Source organism: Eleginops maclovinus, chromosome 13, assembly GCF_036324505.1.
Source record: "Eleginops maclovinus isolate JMC-PN-2008 ecotype Puerto Natales chromosome 13, JC_Emac_rtc_rv5, whole genome shotgun sequence".
Classification (NCBI taxonomy): domain Eukaryota; kingdom Metazoa; phylum Chordata; class Actinopteri; order Perciformes; family Eleginopidae; genus Eleginops; species Eleginops maclovinus.
Window position 1 is genome coordinate 21,669,696 of NC_086361.1, and position 19,637 is coordinate 21,689,332.

A 19,637-nucleotide genomic window follows, 5' to 3' on the forward strand; every position below is an offset into this window, starting at 1 on the left:
ATCCGTCCAAGGCGAGATCCTTTTATTCAAAGTCTGACTGCCTTTTTTCGGGATTTGTGTTTTTGCACCGTGTGGCCTTGGATTTCTGGATTGAAGCATGTGTACGTTTTGTCAAATCTGTTAAGAGAGGTAAGGAGAGAAAAACGAGCAGTTTGAGTTTAGAAAAAGGCAAAGAAAAGGACTTTTTAGGGACATCTTTAAAGGACTGCTCTTTTTTCCCATTCTCGCTTCTGAATGCAATAAGTCAGGCATTGCATTACTTCAAGGTGCAACAACAGGGACCACATTGTGGTTCAGATGAAACTGAATGCTCTCACACACTAATTGCAAAGGTGCAAAGTGAGGCAGTGGGACAGGAATCCCATTGGGGGGGATTGTGGTATAGGGTTTAACTAGAAAGGGTCGCGCATTCAAACTAGGGGTCGATTCTGGAGGATTTCACAAGCTCCTGGAAAATATTTTCAACATTAAACTTCCATCAAGAGAACATCAAATTGCCTCAAAGTCACATTAATATTTGATGTGTCATGATAACCCTCTGTGTCCTCTGTAGAATATTTCATCTCAGGATTCAAAAGGGACTTCAAGTTGACACATTAAAAGGGTGGATAATCGTTGGAGATATTCCCAGCCCTTCATCTGTAGGAAATCTGTTAGACTTTTTCCAAACCTAACCCTAACCCTAATATAACTGCTTGCACTACATCGTTTGGATCAATGCGTTATATATCCCTATAATAGAAAAGGACAGCTCAATTGATCTGGTCGGCAATTTGTCCGGCAGTGGTTCAGTCAGTAGGGATTTGGACTGGGAGCCATAGTGGAGAGGTCCCAGTTCACCTCCTGGGCCCTGCCATGATGCCCTTGAGCACCAGACACAACCCTACTCACCAGGTGCTGTACAATAGCTGCCCATTGTTTGTGGTACTGGGGTGGGTTGAAAGCACAGATCTTATTTCACTGTGTGTGATAAATAAAGAGGGTTTCATCCTCCGATTCGTCTCTAATTTTCTGTCATGAAGTCTAAAACCAGTTTCTGGAGTTTTGAAGGGACCTCAGATCCATTCTTAAAGCTCAGATATCATATTTGAACCAATGGTTTCAGTATAAGTCATCTTTATGCTCTAAATATCTAAAATCATTTAAATACATTTGATTATACATTACAAAAACAGATGTAAGCCAATGGCTAAACTTTTGAAGAACTCGATGGTTGCAGTATTGAACCTTGACGTTTAAAATAGATTTAACTCATTTGATCCTTATTTGAGTTTCAGTATATTCACATGTCAATATGTACACCATTGACAACAGATATATAGCTCTATTTACACTTTAATGGACTTTGAAATCGAGCTGTGGGTCATTTTTCTGCTGACTTTCTGAAATATTTCAAAGGCTCCACAAGGGACGGCAGATTTGACGTTGTTTCACTACTTTTGACCCTTACGTTGCCCCATACTTTGGAAATATCTCAATGTTAACATGCAAAACATTAGCATAGACATCTGACTTATAATAAACAACATACCTTTAGCACCAGTCATATAGGCGGACGGATGGCTTGGTCCAACCGGGACAGCGACCTAGAGAAGAGTATAAAAAAACACTGAGTTCAAACGTTCTCAACATTCACATTTACAACTTATATTAAGACAACAAATGCCAAGAAACATCACATTTTATGTTAGAGGATATCATTTATCAAAGCCTTAGGATATAGTTATTCCACTTGAAAAGTTACTGCTATTTATCATACTTTATCACAGTTTCTTTATTACAGACATCTAATTATTCCCAGCTTTGTGACTGGGTAAGTGACTTAACAGAGACAGGAAAACATATTACATTTAAGTTTAGAGGGTTTATGTTCTACTACGTTAGGGGAGAGGTTAAACTGGGTCAGGTTGTTTACCTTGTGGGACGGAGGTCTTTTTTAACAGCTACTGCCATCCTCTCTCTGCGGAGGTCAGCTGGGGGTCATTTAGAGTCTCTTTAATGGACGGGGCAAAGGCAGGCTCTTTAAACAACTGGGAGAGGGGTCACATGACCGAAGGAGAACAGAAAGAGCAAAACAAGAAGAGAGAGCAATCCCCCCCTGAACATTGGACTAGAGGTCAAGGAGGAGGCTTTGATGCAGGGTAAACACTCACAGAGTTAATGTGTGTTTACTGATGATGCTTGACGTGACCAGCGTTCGCTTCACATCGAATTATATGAACAAACACAGCGGATAAGGGTTTTTCGAGAGAGGCGGTGTCGTTATCGCTAAATCCTCTAAATCTCGGTCGGAGAGATTTCCTCCAAAATGAATCACATGGCGTTCAAATATAAACAGGAAACCATTCTTATCAGATTACCAAGGGCGTCTGCAAGGTCACAATTTGACATTGGCCATGGCATCTTTCACTTAAAATGTATCCAATTAAATCCAGACTTCTGCTTTTTAATGGATTCCCAATTTAACCAGAGTTTTCATTAAGGGTTTGTTAGTTTAAATTATGAGTCTTTTTATGAGTCCATTAATTATTCTCTCGAACACAAGTTGCTTCTTTCAAAATGTTTATTCAGCATCAACAAAGAAGAAAATATTAAAGGGCTTACATAAGCTTAAAATCATTATAGATAAACATATCTCTAGATGGAAATGATTACCAATTCTCCCAGCATGTGATTTAGTCGCTCTTAAAGTTGAATTTGACGCCTACAAAGTCATAAAAAGCATCTGGTATTAAATAAAAAAATGACATCAAATAAACTTGTTAAAAAAAAAGCGGGAAATTAAAAAGCTGTTTGCAGTTGTTCGGTGTATGAGCTGCTATTTATAGACGTGTTAGAGTGGATGTTTTGGGATAGTAATCATGAACACAACTACATAGGCTTTTCAGAACAAAACAGCTGACAATATCCACAGTTGCACACCATGCTTTCATAAGCCCTTTAACACTAAATAACTATTATCTTACAAAAAGGAGGAAACAGCAAAACAATATGTGTACAGAATGACTTTTCACTTTTTCAGTTTTTGTAAATGTTTCATTTACAAGGGACACAATTTCACCAATTACCCCTCAGAAAGAAATATCTACAGTTACTTCACTTTTCCTAGGACTAAGCTACTACATTTTTAAGTGATCAACCACACAGTTCAAGGTTCGAAGAGTAGTGGGTGATAAATTAAGTTGCACTGGCAGCTGTGTAGAAGCTTTGTATCGACGGCTTGTAGTGATTTAATCATTACCAAGTAAAAATGGCTCGGTACAATGTTCACAATCACATAGCTGAGAGAGAAACTTAATGTACTATGGAGGCTTAATCTCAAAGCCCAGTCGATTTCTCCCGGAGGAGAGGATAGATTACCTAAATTGTTTAATAAATTGCACCCAGTGGGGGTATACTTTCTTGGGATGCCATATTTGGAAACCAGTTTTTACTCATTCAGTGTCTCACGGTTAATTTTGCGGGTTTAGATTTTTCGATTCTAAAAAGGTGAGAGCGTCCATAAAAAATCCATTACTTGGGTTGAAACAGCCATGAGGACTCAGGTGCGGGATGTATAAACAGTTCAATATCTGGTGTACGGCTGATCTCTGTACACTCCCTTGGTTGTTCGTGCCGGCGGTGCCTTGCTGCGATTGTTTGCCCACTCTTCCAGACCTGATTAAGAAGAGAAAAACAGAACAGATTAGGGACTTGAATACAGAGGAATTGTACTTAAAGCATTCATTCAGAACAACCCATGTCTGTCAAAGCTAAACAAACTTGTAAATATGTTTCGCATCTGCAGAAAGTTGTGAGCACTTTCTGGTCATCTCATTACAAAAGCACCTCTTCAAGCTGTGCATACAAACAGCCACTCACACCAAGAAGCTTGACTTTCACCTGGAAGCATGCATCACAGATAATTGAATGAGAGGATCAAATAGCTACTTGAAAAGGACCCGTTTAGTGGCTCCCAGCTAAAAGGTCACAATTACCATTAGTCCAAATCAGCCCCCTGTTCACCCTCTGGTACTGTCAATGTGAAAGTGCCACTATTGATGGCACCCTTTGTCTGATCTTCAGCCAGCGCTGAGACTTCCCTAGAGCAAAGGCTCACAAAGGGTTGTTTTCTTTCTGTGTGCAAGCTCTCTGTTGGCAGCACATAGCCAATACCCCTTAATTAAACCTGTCACCCTTTCACTGACAGTGACTTTGAAGAAAGAGACCAAGGTAACCTTGTGTTTGGAGAACAAGGATGCACATCAACCCTGCTTATCTGTTTTTCTTTGAACTGTCGCCCTTTTGCTGTGTGACCCATGCAGCAGCGGTTTTCATTTCATGCTGAGGAACGAAGTGCTCTAATGAGTTGCAGGTAGTTCCTCCACCTCGTTGGTAGGAGAAGTTGGGAAAGTTTTTATTAGCTTTGACTTACTCGCACTTTAGTTATGGTATCAGTTTGTTGTCTGTCTCTAAATAAAGATGCTTTAATATGTTTACATTTAATAAATAATCCAAGTGACTCGCATGCTTTAACTTGTTATCATTGAGTCAATGTTGACTGCACAATTTAACAGCTGTAGAAGAATGACAGCAACTCCCTTTCACTACAATCTCGCAGGAAAATCAAGACTTCATCTAGGACACAAAGGAAGTGCATCAACTGGGCTTTTGTTTCCCCCTGTTAGCGACCAAAGAGTGTCAAAGTAAAATCGCTGCGGTGACTATCCCAGGAGAGACCGGGGGAACAAAGTACTGTGTTGTCGCTCGGCCCTGATGAAAATGAAAACTGATCAGGTTGTCTTTGCAAGACGAGGGACAAAAGCTGTGTCTCAATTCGCAAGTGACGATAGCCACTGCTAGCGGGCTCACCAAATTCCTGTCTAGCTAATTCGGAACTAGCAAACCAGAACAGACTGCTCAATTAACCCTTTAAGATTCCCAGTGGCTTCCTTTTGACACCAGTGTAGTGGTATGTTAGTTAAATAGTGAAAAAAAACCACAGGTACAAGTTACATCTTCAAATAGTTCTGTGTTCACTGAAGCAACTCCAACCGCGGCTAGTTGCTATTACGTAGCCAAGATGGCGATCGTTGAGTATAAAAATTGTCCCACAATCAACCTTTTGACTGCATCAGAATGTCCTGAGTGACTTTCTTAGCTGTCCTGCTACCACCCTGAAGTGAAATGAGTCTTTGATGATGGACTGGTTTTATTGTATTCTTATCTACGATAGCTGTAGCCGTTTCCAATGTAAGTAATATTGCTCCACCAGCCAGAGTCGAGCATTTGACCGAGATAAAGAGTTTATCTTGTATTTCCCAGTTCACAAAAAAGGCTACAAATCCACTATTTCAGATGGATCAACCTTGAGCTGTAGAGCAGCACAAAGTTTTCCAAACCTCACAGTGTATTGGTTCATTCACGTGCACTCTGCAGCAAACATGACCGTGGCCCACTTTTAACTGTATCTTGTCAAAGGTTGACACAGTATTGTTGAACTATCTAGAACGGTATGAGCTTTGTCTGAATTCTAGGGCGACTGCAGTTCTTTCCACAAACGATGAGCAACCTCTAATCCAGAGAGCGGTCTTAAACGTACGGCTGTTCTCTATCTGACATCACTGCGTGGCCGTGACACTTAATAACATCCTTTTTTTTTTTTAAAGTCACTGAATAAAGCTGGCTGAGTAATATATGGTTAGGATGAAGATTGGGTTAGCTGGTGACAAACTGAAATGTGACTCTTGTGTGTTAGCTTCAGCTTAGCTTGCATATTAGCATACTCAGAGACTGGCTATTATATTGTCGATGGCTTTTCAAACTGTATCATAGAATAATTCATATGCTTTGTTATTATTGTTTGTATGACTAACAATCAATAACATTTCAGAAAAACAGAAAAGATCAAATATAAAACTTGCAATATTTTTGGTGGTTAATTATAAGTTAATTGGTTTTCAATTGAATTATTCTCTCCTAACGAGCCACATACATTGTAGCAGAGTCCTTATGAAGCATCTGCATTTTATCTGTTGAAAATAGCAACAACGAAACAACAACATACTTTCTGTTATGCATGTGAAAATTGTAAGGCCATCAAGAGGATAGACCCCCATTCGGTAGCCCAAGATAGCATAGGGTCAACACTACAGAACTTCTAATAAAATACTCTGAAAGTCCTCCTTTCTTTAAGTGTGTCTAAGACATCACTAAGGAAGCAGATGCTATGACAAGTGAGATGAAACCAGCTGTTCAGAGACCAGAAATTGATGTTCCGACAATTAATTAACAGGAGATATATTTGAAGAAGAGATGCAACTCACCGTACGAATCATATGATTCCCCACTGGCGTCGTAGTCATAGTAGTCATCTGAGCTGTAAACAGACATAAAAATGATGTGAATAAATATGGAATAAAAGGAAAAAAAAACATGACATTCTGCAGGAGTAGTTTTCAGTGTGAAGGTAGAGCATCAAAGGAATATTCATCATGATGCAATCACACATCATTTCTGCAGAGGCAATAAAGACGAACCCACAGGAGGAGTTCTTGGCGGTCAAAGTCAAAAGCAAACAAGAGGCAGCTTTCAATCTCTCAAAACTTCCGACACATTCCCGGTTTCTACGAGGCAATTTCCCCCACAAACATGCAGTTCCATATCACTGCATATGGAGATTTATATGGGAGGTGGCATCTTAATGAAAAATGAAAAGGGGTGGAGGCGAGTTGCATAGCGGTTTCATTTCTTGCTCTTTTTTTTATTTATTATTATTTGCGGTCGTCCTCGTCGAGGTGCTGACAGAACAATCCTGCGTCAGTATCATCCAGTAACAGCGCTATCATTCAAGAGAGGCAATTCATCATAAGGCTGCCACTGAGCCGACACCAGCCATCACAGCTGGGTCCTCTCCACCTGTCAGTCCGTCCGTCTGTCTGGCAGCCTCACCAGCACCTCTCTGCTCCCTGGATTAGAGAGCTGAAGGCACCGTCCAAAACCCCCGACACACCACATCAACACCGCCCGACTGCCGAGGGCAAAGAGGTGACAGTGATGACACACCGGAGAGGGTGCGTTTATAGTGGGGACGCTGGACTCCACCACCTTTGGAAACAACCAATTTTGTCCCCACTACTTTGCATTAGGGTCCTTTGTTAAAAAGTGACCTGAAAATAGCGTGCACAGAGAATTGTACACTTTGCACAAGAGAACATGTACAATTTTAAGGACTGGGTGTATTTCTGGTGACCCAAGAGGTGCGATTTGGACCTCTTTAACATTACAAATAGTTGAATAGTTACTGCACTAGTTCTCCAAAAAGTATTGTAAGCATATGCACGTACGCTTAATGTCCCCACCACATTTTCTAATGGTAACGGAGTACATTTCACTCCCGTTACCCGAGGAGCCTTTTTGCGGTGTGATGTTGAAAAGCACAACGGCAGGTCTGAGAGGGTTGAGACACTCCGCTCCTCTATCAAATTACACCACAGTTTGCAGCACTCCAGGAAATCAATCTCTGCTAATTCTGTCTCGCTATTAAGTCTGCTTTCGCTGAGCGGGAGCTGCTTCATAAAGAGAAGTTGCTCGGTAATGAAGGTTTTTATTAGTCTTCACATCAGTCTTTCCTCTCTGAGTATTCCAACAAATTCACTGACAAATTGAAGAGTGTGTTTCTCGATTACACTGGGAGGTACTAGTATTGAGTGCTATTATAAATGCTGTTTTGTAAAGCTAGATTGATCTGCTTTGACTTAGTTTATGTGTTCAGTCTAAGCTAGCATACTTACAAACAAAAAAGAAATGAGAGAGAAATGTCATGCAGTACATTTTGCCAGACTAAGACTAAGACCACTGCTGTGCAATAACGCTTAAGTGCAATTTGTGCAGAATTTCCCTAAAATGACTTCTGATTTTCAATGTTATATTTTTTGTGCATGCTCTTTTATCTAAAAGTGTTTTATTTAACTTCATTTTTCTTTGTCTCTGGCATCACTTCTGCTGTAACAGTGGGACATGTCCCCTCTTGTGATTCTGATCTGAACAGGCTGTAAAAAATGTACAATTTTAAGTAAAAAATACAATTAAAATAAAAGCTTCTGTTTATATATTTCTGTTCCTGTAAGGACTTGTCTTTTATAAAGCATTCATTCTGTATATTTAGCAAATACCTTAAAAACTAATTGTGTCTAGAAACATTGTTCCTGTCACTCTGGATATTAATACACACCGTCAATCGTTAAACTAGGCACTATTTCTTCAGTGGCAAGTAGTGCCAGTAGTAATAGTAGTGTTTTTTAAATGAAATGCCACCCAACAAGTCATAATGCCTCTCAACAGCGACAACACAACAACAGCTGATTGGTTGTTTTATAGTTTCCTGCAACAATTTATCGGTGAGGATGAACGCGACCAATTGAGGACAGTCTGAGGAATCGTTCCAAAGCGGCTCAATGAGACGTGACAGGGCTCCCTACAGAGGCCCGTGCCTTAAGTCAGGCTTAGCATAAATTGTGCACAGTTCATAACTCAACTACAAACAATGCCAAACCAGTGGAAGCAAACAAGGCACCCCCGCCCTCCTCCCCCGCCGTGCTAATGCAGTCTCCCTTCCAGAGGAGGCCAGCTGCTGTTTGCTCTGAGCCGGAGCTTTGCAGTCAGCAGAGGTGCCACCCTGCATCTGCCACGGGTGTCAAGCCACTGCAATATCCTTGACACCATTCATTGGCCGACAGACGCAGTGAGAGAGGGATGGTGGGGGTGGGGGACAGAGAAGCAGAGGGAGAGAGAACTCAATGCATGTTTTGGCTCTTCATGTTGTGTACCCCGAGACGACACCTGACAGGATGCTAAATAATTACATATTGCACCATGCCAAAATTGAGGGGTGTATTCCAGAGCGGTCGCTTTCAAAAACACACACATCAATTTTTTACCAACGTCAGAAAATCAATTTGCAACAATTCACAGGTGCCTGCAGACATATTGGTTAAAATGTGAGATATTGGGCAATCTTGGGTTTCCCTGCAACGCTCGGTGTGGTATCGAACAAAAACAGACACCATGATCCTGCTAACACTATTCCGGGGACGTACTCACATGGCTGTCCGCATGTTCTCTCTGCATTTATTTCCACTGTTCATCTCACAAAGGATTCTGACTCAAACAGGAAGGACAAGTATTCCTAGTCACTGTCAGTGCAGATCTGCTCTTTGCACAAAAGGCTAAGAGTGCAACAAAAGCTGTTTGGCGCCTCTAATTTCTGGAGGTGACATTTTGTCAATATTGCTACACAACTTCTCTCCGTAGTTACCTTCCCTTCTCAATTACGGGGAGACTCGAGACATATACTGAAGGTCAAAGTGTCCAGGTGTGTGGACAGCTCCTGCTAATCAGCACTACACCTGTACTGAAAATAAAACCCCTTTTTAATTTAAGCCAGTACATGCAGTACTTTACATATTCAATGAAGTAAAATACTATATGAAAATGTCAAATCACGTTACCTAGTAGTGACTTCTGAAGTCGAGGGACTTTAACAAACTACAATTCCCACATCACCAGCCTCTAAGAAAAAGCATTAATGGGCATCTGTGTCTTCTTTGTTTTGATTTTTTCCACGGTTGCGGAGGCGCTGTTGTGATTGGTCAACCGCGTAGAGATGTCCCGCCTCTAAGCCTATCACGCACAATGTGTTGAAGCTTTAGCCAATAGAAGAGCAAGCGTTACATTGTGATGTGACTATGTTCAGGAAGTATAGAAAGGCGTCCAATGGTGGCGTTTCAGGCAGGGAACACCGGGATTTTCGCCTTTGCAGACCCTTTACATGCACTAAAAACTGTATAAAACTACAAGAAAAGCATAGAAACGCCTCTTTAAATTGCTAAGAACAGCAGGAATGCACAGTCTTTAATGGAGTATATGCATAATCGCTTTGACAGTGAGCCTTATAAACTCCAAAAATACTTTATATTTAACATTTGATATTTTAGCTTCCTTAAAAATTGAGAGTAAGGCGGTACGAGATAAAAGAAAACTCTAACCTGAAAAACCCTCTCCAGCTCAGAGTACATTCCACATTTATCATCATTGATTCCAAATCACAGCGTCGCCTTGTCAGAAGTGCACAGCTGGAAGCATGCAACACAAGCCGGAGCCGAGCCGCCGGATAGGTGGGGGGTAGGGGGGGGGTTAGATCTCTCTCCAGATATTGCCCTGTCATAGGTGTGAAAGCGCCTTGACTTTTTCCTAAATAGGTCAGCTTCTGATTTGACATTCATTAGCAGGAGGCGACCGCTGGTTTGTGTTTCCCCCGAACTTCAGCGCCAAGAAACAACCAACATAACATCGGTCTAAGAGGCGCAGGTGTTGACCACGGGAGGGCGAGTGTGTCTCTTTCATCAAACATCAACTCCGGACCTACTTTTTCTGCAAGTAGAGACCCTGCCTCTCCAGCGTATCCATCATCCCCAGTAAAACGCTCCGTCTGAAAGCACTGGTGTTGCCGTGCCTGGCCGCCACCAAACAGATGGCGGTGTTAAATCTGAATGATGTAGTACACGTCCCTAGTGGACTTTGGTTTCCTTACATCGCCATTACTCTTCCGGTCCTTTGTGATAAATTTGAAGAAATCAAGTAGGACATTACGAGTGGCTGAGGAGGGATACGGTGTGGTGTGCAAAGCTTCTGTTCTGCTAGCCTATATTCTTGCATTTTGACACAGCTCTAAACTAAAGTACTCCCCTTGTTTTTCCTCATGCTTTACACCAAAAATTAAAAATAGCTAACAGAAATGCCACTTGCTCTGATTATGGCTCGATGGTGATTTCCACACACAAAGAAAAAGCAGCACTTTCTTTTTTATTTCCACCATGTAGTATGAAAGGAAGCTCACATAATTTCCAATAGAAACCCTCCTCATGGACACACTGGTGATTGCTACATGCAGTGGCTGATTGCAAAGCTATCTCCGACACTGACCCCCTGCTGAAGAGTCACAAAGGGAAACACAATGGCTCACGGCGAAGATTTGCCTTTACAAATGAGTCTTTTTTCTGCTTTTCAACAGAGCGTTTTCCTTATTTTATTTTTGCAAAATACGCTAGAATCCACTTTTTGTGTTGCAGTACTCTTAAAATCCTTCACTTGGAAATATGTTTGGTTTGTTTGATCGTGATCTGAATCGAAGGAACATATACAATATGCCTTTTTGTCTCGATGCAAAGAGAGTGGTGTTAAACCCGCCCCCCCTCCCTCAGATGGTCTTATTCCCGCTACAGCAGCTGTCACTCATCTTGACAAGCTGTCTACCTTGAAAAACACATCAAGGAACCCAAGCATCTGTGAGGCACAACAGGCTTTCAGGAGTTAGACAGCCAATCTGTGCTAAGATAGAAAAAAACACCACAATGCTGATATTCTCGTTGTGCTTAATGGGTGTTGTCTGCCTGAGGGGCCCCGACACAACAAGCCCGACTCAAAGGAGCAGCATTGAAAAAGGGAGGTGATCGAACACATGGCGTAAACTGCATTTGGACATAAAGGAAAGACGTTCTGTGTCTGCATGAGAGGGAAGAGCTCTGTACCTCTGATCTAAAACTCTCTTTTCACCCATTGTCCATCTTTATTAAATGGTTTCCCTCCATGCTTGGAACATTGGAAGCTCACGGTTCTCTAGAAAAAAACAAAAGGAGGTAAAAGTGGCAAATAAATGGGGGGAATATACAGGATATACCAAGTTCTACGGCCTTTACGATTTCAAACACCAAACCCGACAGAGTTTGCAACAACCACATGATTTTAAACACTTAAATTGGACAAGGTTTGAATTCTGGCAAAAGAGAATGAAAGATGAAGGAAGCCTAGGCCAGCCACGCCATCGGCTGTAGGACGCATAAATCCACCAGAGAAATGCATAAACTGAACTCAGAAAGAAAGCCACGAAAGCTGGGCTACCAGGTCCTCCATAAGGTATGCGAGAGCAGAGTGTGCAAGAAAATTTCAGATCCAGCTCCATCTCCTCCAGCCTTCCTTTGATGGTGGTGATCAGGAACACCTGAGCAGAGGCGGAGCCAGGAGCAGATCAGATGCACCTTCGCAGTCAGGAGAGCGAAACCGAAGGGGCGTAAATTCTGTGCAGAGATCCGTGGCTCTCTGAAGATGAATCCTATTGTATTTGTCCCTTCATTTGCAATAACAACTCTGTGTCTCCTTCAGGATTAATTGTAAACCCTTTACCTGCAGAGTTTAGGACATTTCCATCAGCCTTAAAGTGTAGAATGGCGACACTGATAATATTAGGAATATCCTTTTGGTTTTCTTAATTGTTGCCCCTTAATCACTCAATTAATTACAATTATTTGAATAATAATGTGTTACTCTGTAAAAGCTGCCGCCATACTGAGTGATACCTAAGTTGTGCCTTTGTCTGAATAAATATGTAGAGTCAACATCCCAAAAGCAAGTCGCTATGGTTTGATATCTTGCTCTCAGTGACTGTAACAGAGCTTTCACTTGTGTTAACTTTATGATACCCATGCACCTGCCTCCTCCTCCTCCTTTTCCTCCTCCTCCTCCTCCTCTACTAAGATTTACAGTTGTTCCTCAGGGTTGCATCTGCCCTTTAAAACACTGTCACACAGCGATCCCCGTGCTCCCGGGGCGTCCAGGATCCAGCGTACGATAAAACGTACCAGAGAAAGATGCGAGGGAAGGTGTGAGGTGTCAGCAGCCGGCAGTCTCTGAGGTGTCATGATGCTTTGATCACACTCGAGCAGCGAGAGAAAAACCTCGCTGTGACCTCTCCAAGCGTCCGACCAGGGCCGTGCCACAGCTGTCATCCCTCTCATTTCCCTGCAGAGACGCCACCTTCACAAGCCGATGAAATTAAAGACGCTCTCCACGCAGGAAGCATCCTCCAGCATCCTTGACCTCAGCGCTTGATTAGTACCTAAGCGCTGCAGCTACTCTCAGAGGTGGAAAGAAACTAAATAGTACAATTTACTACTAGTACTTTACTTGAGTATTTTAATTTGTTGCTACTTTGTTCTTTGACTCCACTACATGTATTTAATCCCTTCAGTTGCTAGGCAGATTAGGATTAATGATGGTAAATATAATCTCCCTTAAACCAGACTTTAGTTCACCTGCAGTAAATCCAGCAGCTACCCTGCAGTATACAAAGCCATTCAAACTAGCTGCACCTTTACCAGCTCTGAGAACACTTTACTGATCAATCATTATAAAACATATCAGAGATATTATTCTGAAATGGACCAATCAGACAATGACTACTTTTACTGTCGCTACTTTAAGTACATTTAGAGGAGAGTACTTTCTACTTTCACTGGAGGAACATTTAGAATACTTTTACTGTGACAGAGTATTCCTACACTCTGGTACTTCTACTTTACTCAAGAACAAGACCTGAGTACTTCTACTTTACTCAAGTACAAGACCTGAGTACTTCTACATTACTCAAGTACAAGATCTGAGTACTTCTACTTTACTCAAGTACAAGACCTGAGTACTTCTACTTTACTCAAGTACAAGATCTGAGTACTTCTACTTTACTCAAGTACAAGATCTGAGTACTTCTACTTTACTCAAGTACAAGATCTGAGTACTTCTACTTTACTCAAGTACAAGATCTGAGTACTTCTACTTTACTCAAGTACAAGACCGAGTACTTCTACTTTACTCAAGTACAAGATCTGAGTACTTCTACTTTTACTCAAGTACAAGACCTGAGTACTTCTACTTTACTCAAGTACAAGACTGAGTACTTCTACTTTACTCAAGAACAAGACCTGAGTACTTCTACTTTACTCAAGTACAAGATCTGAGTACTTCTACTTTACTCAAGTACAAGACCTGAGTACTTCTACTTTACTCAAGTACAAGATCTGAGTACTTCTACTTTACTCAAGTACAAGATCTGAATACTTCTACTTTACTCAAGTACAAGATCTGAGTACTTCTACTTTACTCAAGTCAAGATCTGAGTACTTCTACTTTTACTAAAGTACAAGATCTGAGTACTTCTACTTTACTCAGTACAAGATCTGAGTACTTCTACTTTACTCAAGTACAAGATCTGAGTACTTCTACTTTACTCAAGTACAAGATCTGAGTACTTCTACTTTTACTCAAGTACAAGATCTGAGTACTTCTACTTTACTCAAGTACAAGATCTGAGTACTTCTACTTTACTCAAGTACAAGATATGAGTACTTCTACTTTACTCAAGTACAAGACCTGAGTACTTCTACTTTACTCAAGTACAAGATCTGAGTACTTCTACTTTACTCAAGAACAAGACCTGAGTACTTCTACTTTACTCAAGTACAAGATCTGAGTACTTCTACTTTACTCAAGTACAAGATCTGAGTACTTCTACTTTACTCAAGTACAAGATCTGAGTACTTCTACTTTACTCAAGAACAAGACCTGAGTACTTCTACTTTAACTCAAGTACAAGATCTGAGTACTTCTACTTTACTCAAGTACAACACCTGAGTACTTCTACTTTAACTCAAGTACAAGATCTGAGTACTTCTACTTTTACTCAAGTACAAGACCTGAGTACTTCTACTTTAACTCAAGTACAAGATGAGAGTACTTCTACTTTTACTCAAGTACAAGATGTGAGTACTTCTACTTTACTCAAGTACAACACCTGAGTACTTCTACTTTAACTCAAGTACAAGATGTGAGTACCTTTCCGACCTCGGGTTACTGATAACTCTCCTGAGATGTGGCACTCCTCTCCAAAAAGAGAGGATGCTGTGTTTTGGAAATGCTGTAAGGGGAACGCTGTGATCCAGGAGCTGGCGGGCCGACTGCTAAGGCTGTCACGCTGAGGTAGCTTTTCCACCAGGTTCCCCGAGGCGTCAGCTCTCTTTTCCGAAACATGTAAATGTTGTGAAATGTCTTCAGGACACCGGGAAAAAAAGAACCGACACTTTAGCTTAAGTCTCATGTCTTAAGGTGGTGTGAATTATGTCTAAACTACTGAGTTCTGTGTGACAGGAAAGTGACTGTGGTTGTCTCGTCGCATTTGTCAGTGATTACCGTTTGGATGGGAATGTGCGGTATAGCATTTTGTACCAGTAAAACCTAACACAACAGCGAGATGTTATCACTGTTACTGCAGTGAACAGTGCTAGTAAAACACAAGTGAAGTAAAGAACCAGAATAAGGAAGAATGTTTAAGCCATGATACGAAGATCTCTTATCATATTTGTTTGTTTATAGAAAGATTTAAGCAAACCAAAGCTGTTATTGGCCTTACATACAGACTTTGTTTTAACATCAATAACAGTATTAATCTATCAACCATCATACAGTCAATTTATGACCCTTTTTGTCCAGCAGTGACTCAGTCAGTAGGGGCTTGGACTGGGAATCGTAGGGTCGCCGGTTCAAGTCCCCGAACAGACTTGAAATATGGAAAGTGGACTGCTACTTGGAGAGGTCCCAGTTCACCTCCTGGGCCCTGCTGTGGTGCCCTTGAGCAAGGCACCGGACACCTCCAATCCCCCCCTCCCCATTGCTCCCGGGGCGCTGCACAATAGCTGCCCACTGCTCCTAGTACTAGGATGGGTTAAATGCAGATGACCAATTTCACTGTGTGTGCTCTGCTGTGTGCATGTGTGTGACAATAAAGAGGGTATCATCCTCCTATTCTATCTATACTCATGAAGGACTAACCCTAACCCTAGACATTTAGCCAACACTCACTCAGGTAAAGGCTGTAATCACAACAGACCATGTTTTTTTTGCTCAACTTCAGCTAAGATAAGATAGAGATGTACTTTATTAAAATGTTGTTGCAGCAGGATAAAACAAAACAAGGCATTGCACATAATTAGAAATGAACAATTGTAAAATAGAAACATCTGAAAATAGAAATAGAAGTACACCAGCATGAGAGAGTCAAAAATATACAGTTGACCGAGAAAATAACAAATCTATAAACTGTCTGAAATAAAACACTGCTGCTATTCCGCTCGAAAGCAAAGTTAGCTCATCGATCAAAGTATTTACTTTAGGTGGGTAAATGAAGGCAACACAAGCAGGAAAAGGAGTCCAAGTCTACAAACCGGAATGTCTTAAACCCAAACCATAACTCTCTGATTGTCCACCAAATGAATCCACACACACATATAGAGTCCTTTCTGTGGTGTCTTGTGAGGAAAGAGAGATCTGATTTTCAACATAAAGAACAAACCCCCAGTGTTTTGTCCCGTCTTACCTACGATATTAGGATTTCTGTCACAAAGCCCTACAGCTAACGTACAGTATTTCATGTGCGATGGAAATATTTTTCACGACGATTGGATATCAGTAAATCTACTGATGCAGCATTACAATCTCGGTAAGAGCAGGAGGCTTTTTTTAAAAACCCTCCATCCTCCTTTCCCTTTTTCTTCACAAATGGCAGGTCTGTTTCCAGCATAAGGCACCGGGGTAATACCATGACAGAGAGACTGTAAATTGTTCTGCTTGTTATCCTCCGGCAACTGAAATCCTGCCACGCAGTCAGAGCTCCGATTGGTGACTGGGAGCTCCTTAACACACACACAGACACAGACACACACAGACACAGACACACACACACACACACACACCTTGAGGCCGTGCTGCAGCTGGTACCTGCTATATTTCTTCTCAGGAAATGAGTGTACCTTTGTCCATCAGAACGCTAAATTGGATAGTAAATGTGTGTAGGAGAGTGGACGGACGGCAGTATGAAATGCAGTGGCTAGAATGCAATAATTAAAGGTTATAATCAATGTTTTTATCATGGAAATATTATGGATAATGCTCCGTTATTAAGCTGAGGCTTTGAAAGCGGTTTAAACACTTTAATACTGCAGACATTTCTAAAGCAATTTGAGGGACTATATCTTGCCCAAGGACACTTGAACTGCTAACCCTCTGATTGGTGGATGCCTATTTACTCCCTGCACCGTAGTCACATTAGAAAGTCTTCTTCTAATAGTAATGTACAATATCATGTACAGTATAATATCAATGTGACAAACGGAAACTTGATTACCCGAAAAATAAGCTCTGTTGCACACACACATTTTTGATACTTCACACCTTTAGTTCAGCAGGATAATCTCCACCACTTTGTGATTTCCTAAGCGAGCACTGACACATTGTATGTTGTAGATTAAAATGTGAAACTCTTTAAAGCTTGTTTTAACCACAGACCTTTTTCAAAGCTTCTAATCACAAAAAATGCTTTTAAAAAACGTTGATTTGCTCAATCATATGCTCAGTTTTCCCCCCGACTTATAGGACTCCTTACTGCACCATTCTTTAGAGGGGTCCTCTCTCTGGTGGTTGTGTGTCTTTTGAGAAGTACTGATTTATAATCTCCAAATGAGCATATTTCATAACCACCAAATAATGAGAACAATTCACAGAATCTCATATTAAAAAAAGCAATCAATCCAATTATAACATGTTGATCAAATATTTCAGCACAAATACAAAGTCCTATTTCTGTTGATGCCGTGTCTTGTGAGGAAAGCTAGTTCGGATATGTAAGGTCAAATGAGAACAGGATATCCCTTACAAATAAAGAGAGCAAGCCACACAATCCTATATTTTATGGAAACATGGTTGAAATTCAATCAATCCAAGGCCGGTCCAATCTCAGAAATACTGCATCAAGCTGCACACATGCACAACATTGGCCTGAAGTAACTTTTAAACTAAGTCTTGAACAAAAACAAGAGGAGAAGTAAGTGAATCAGCCGTCTCTGGAGGCGCTGGCTTCTATGTCTGGGCCCTATTAGTCGCTTTGTTTCCACCAGATAAAAGACATGAAAATCCCTTTTAGTCGACCCAGCCTCCAGCCTTTACATGATGGACTCCATTTTTCTTTTTCTGTGCCACCGACACCCCTCCTGCTCCCACCAACCTTCACAACCACCGCCATAATTCACGAGGCTGCTTATAAAACAAATAGCTGCAGATTCCCGAGGCGCCGCTGCGTTTCCCCCCCACCCGCAACACCTCAAGATACATCCCTCGGAGTGTGTGTGCGGAGTGTGTGTGTTCCCGAAGGAAGAGATAGCACTAAAGATGGATAAAGCCAGGGTGACATACATCCTGAGACCTCCAGAAAAGAAAAACATCGACCACCCTCCTCGTGCAAGTAACATGTAAAGTAGAGAAGAAGAAACAAGAAGAGTATTTATATAAAGATGTCAAGTCAATAAATACCTTTCCATTTATTCTGTTGGCACAAGATGTTGTTCGTACGAAAAACCTTTTATGTTCTCGGCCTCAAAACAGACAGAAATATAGCTTCTTTTTTACGTTACAGCTTTCCTTAGAGAATGGGGAAAGTAATACAGTCCAATCTTGAAGGACTACCCCTAACCCTAGAGATGAAATCGTCCAACACAGACATTTCTTTACGTCGTAATTCACGAGGCTGCACATAAAAGAAATAGCTGCGTTCCCCCACCTGCAACACTTCAAGATACCTCCCCTCGGAGTGTGTGTGATCCCGAAAGAAGAGATAGATGGATGGAGCCCGGGGTGACATACATCCTGACACCTCCACAAAAGAAAACATCGACCACCCTGCTCACAAAAGCCACATCTACGCTCGTCTGTTTTCATCTCTTCCAGCTGCTGCCGATACAAATCCAATTTTTGACACGCTAAAAGTGGCGGCAATCACTCTTCTCTTTGAAGTGGCCCGGACAGGCATGCGCAAATGTGTGTCCTGATGAAGTACAGACGGGGACACCGACGAGCCGGAGAGACAGCCTTTGACCTTGCGTGGCTCTGAGAGTGTGAGAGCTCGCTGGATACAAGGAAATCAATATTCTGCATTTGGCTTTGCAGGACCCTCTGATAGACGGAGCGACGCGCCGACAGGACTGCTTATTTTGCATTGATATCAGACGCACATCAGGCAAAATGGTGATTAAAACAAAAGAGAAAACGTTTAGCGTAATGAGCTTCAATTAAAGTAATACGTCAAAGAATCTGCTGGGATTTATTGGACGATTAAAACACAATAAATGCGGATTAGAGATCCTGCTATGCATCATACAGTCTGCCTGTTATTTCGGGACGTTGTAGAACATTTCATCTTAAGAGACGACTTAAAGGTCAGTCAAAAACATTTCACACTTCACAAAATACTTCATTAACACAAAGTGTCCTTTTGAGTTTCAAACAGGGCAGAAAACGAGCGTAAATGATTCCTAACGGCTCATAATCCAGCTGTTCTGAACCGACAAAAACCCCAATTTCTCCACATATTACATTTACTCTGTAACCCAAATGGTCAGGCTGCTGAGGAATAGCTGCCCACACATGCGTGGAGACATGAATACAAACTAATGCTTTTATTCAGCGCTCTTGCTCAATCTGTTTGGAGTTCAGTCAATGTTTTTGCCGGGGTTTGAACTCCGAGTCAACATGTTTGAAATATATTAATAATTAAGTAATACTGAAAGAGAGGAAGTCAAAATGATCAGTAACGCTGAGAAAAACCTCTAAAAATCTGGTGATGTTTGTCTTTCAGTGTACTATAAGGACTCATATCAGCTCACACATAATTCCATACTTAATAGAATTGTTGAAAAAGTGAAGTTTTTGTTTTATATTTTCTGAAA

The 19,637-nt window shown here is 41.3% G+C and overlaps 1 protein-coding gene across 1 annotated transcript in view; it reads right to left on the reverse strand.

Annotated features, from left to right (window-relative positions):
• Nucleotides 1-2,583: 2,583 nt before the first annotated feature.
• The window catches only part of khdrbs3 (KH domain containing, RNA binding, signal transduction associated 3), a 106,978-nt gene continuing 89,924 nt past the window's right edge, over nucleotides 2,584-19,637 (reverse strand). The window contains exons 8-9 of the mRNA XM_063898631.1: nucleotides 6,306-6,358; nucleotides 2,584-3,657 (exon numbers count right to left, since the gene is read on the reverse strand). Of these exons, the coding sequence (XP_063754701.1) occupies nucleotides 3,566-3,657; nucleotides 6,306-6,358 (145 nt within the window). The 3' untranslated portion in view covers nucleotides 2,584-3,565. The remainder of the gene's footprint in view (nucleotides 3,658-6,305; nucleotides 6,359-19,637) is intronic.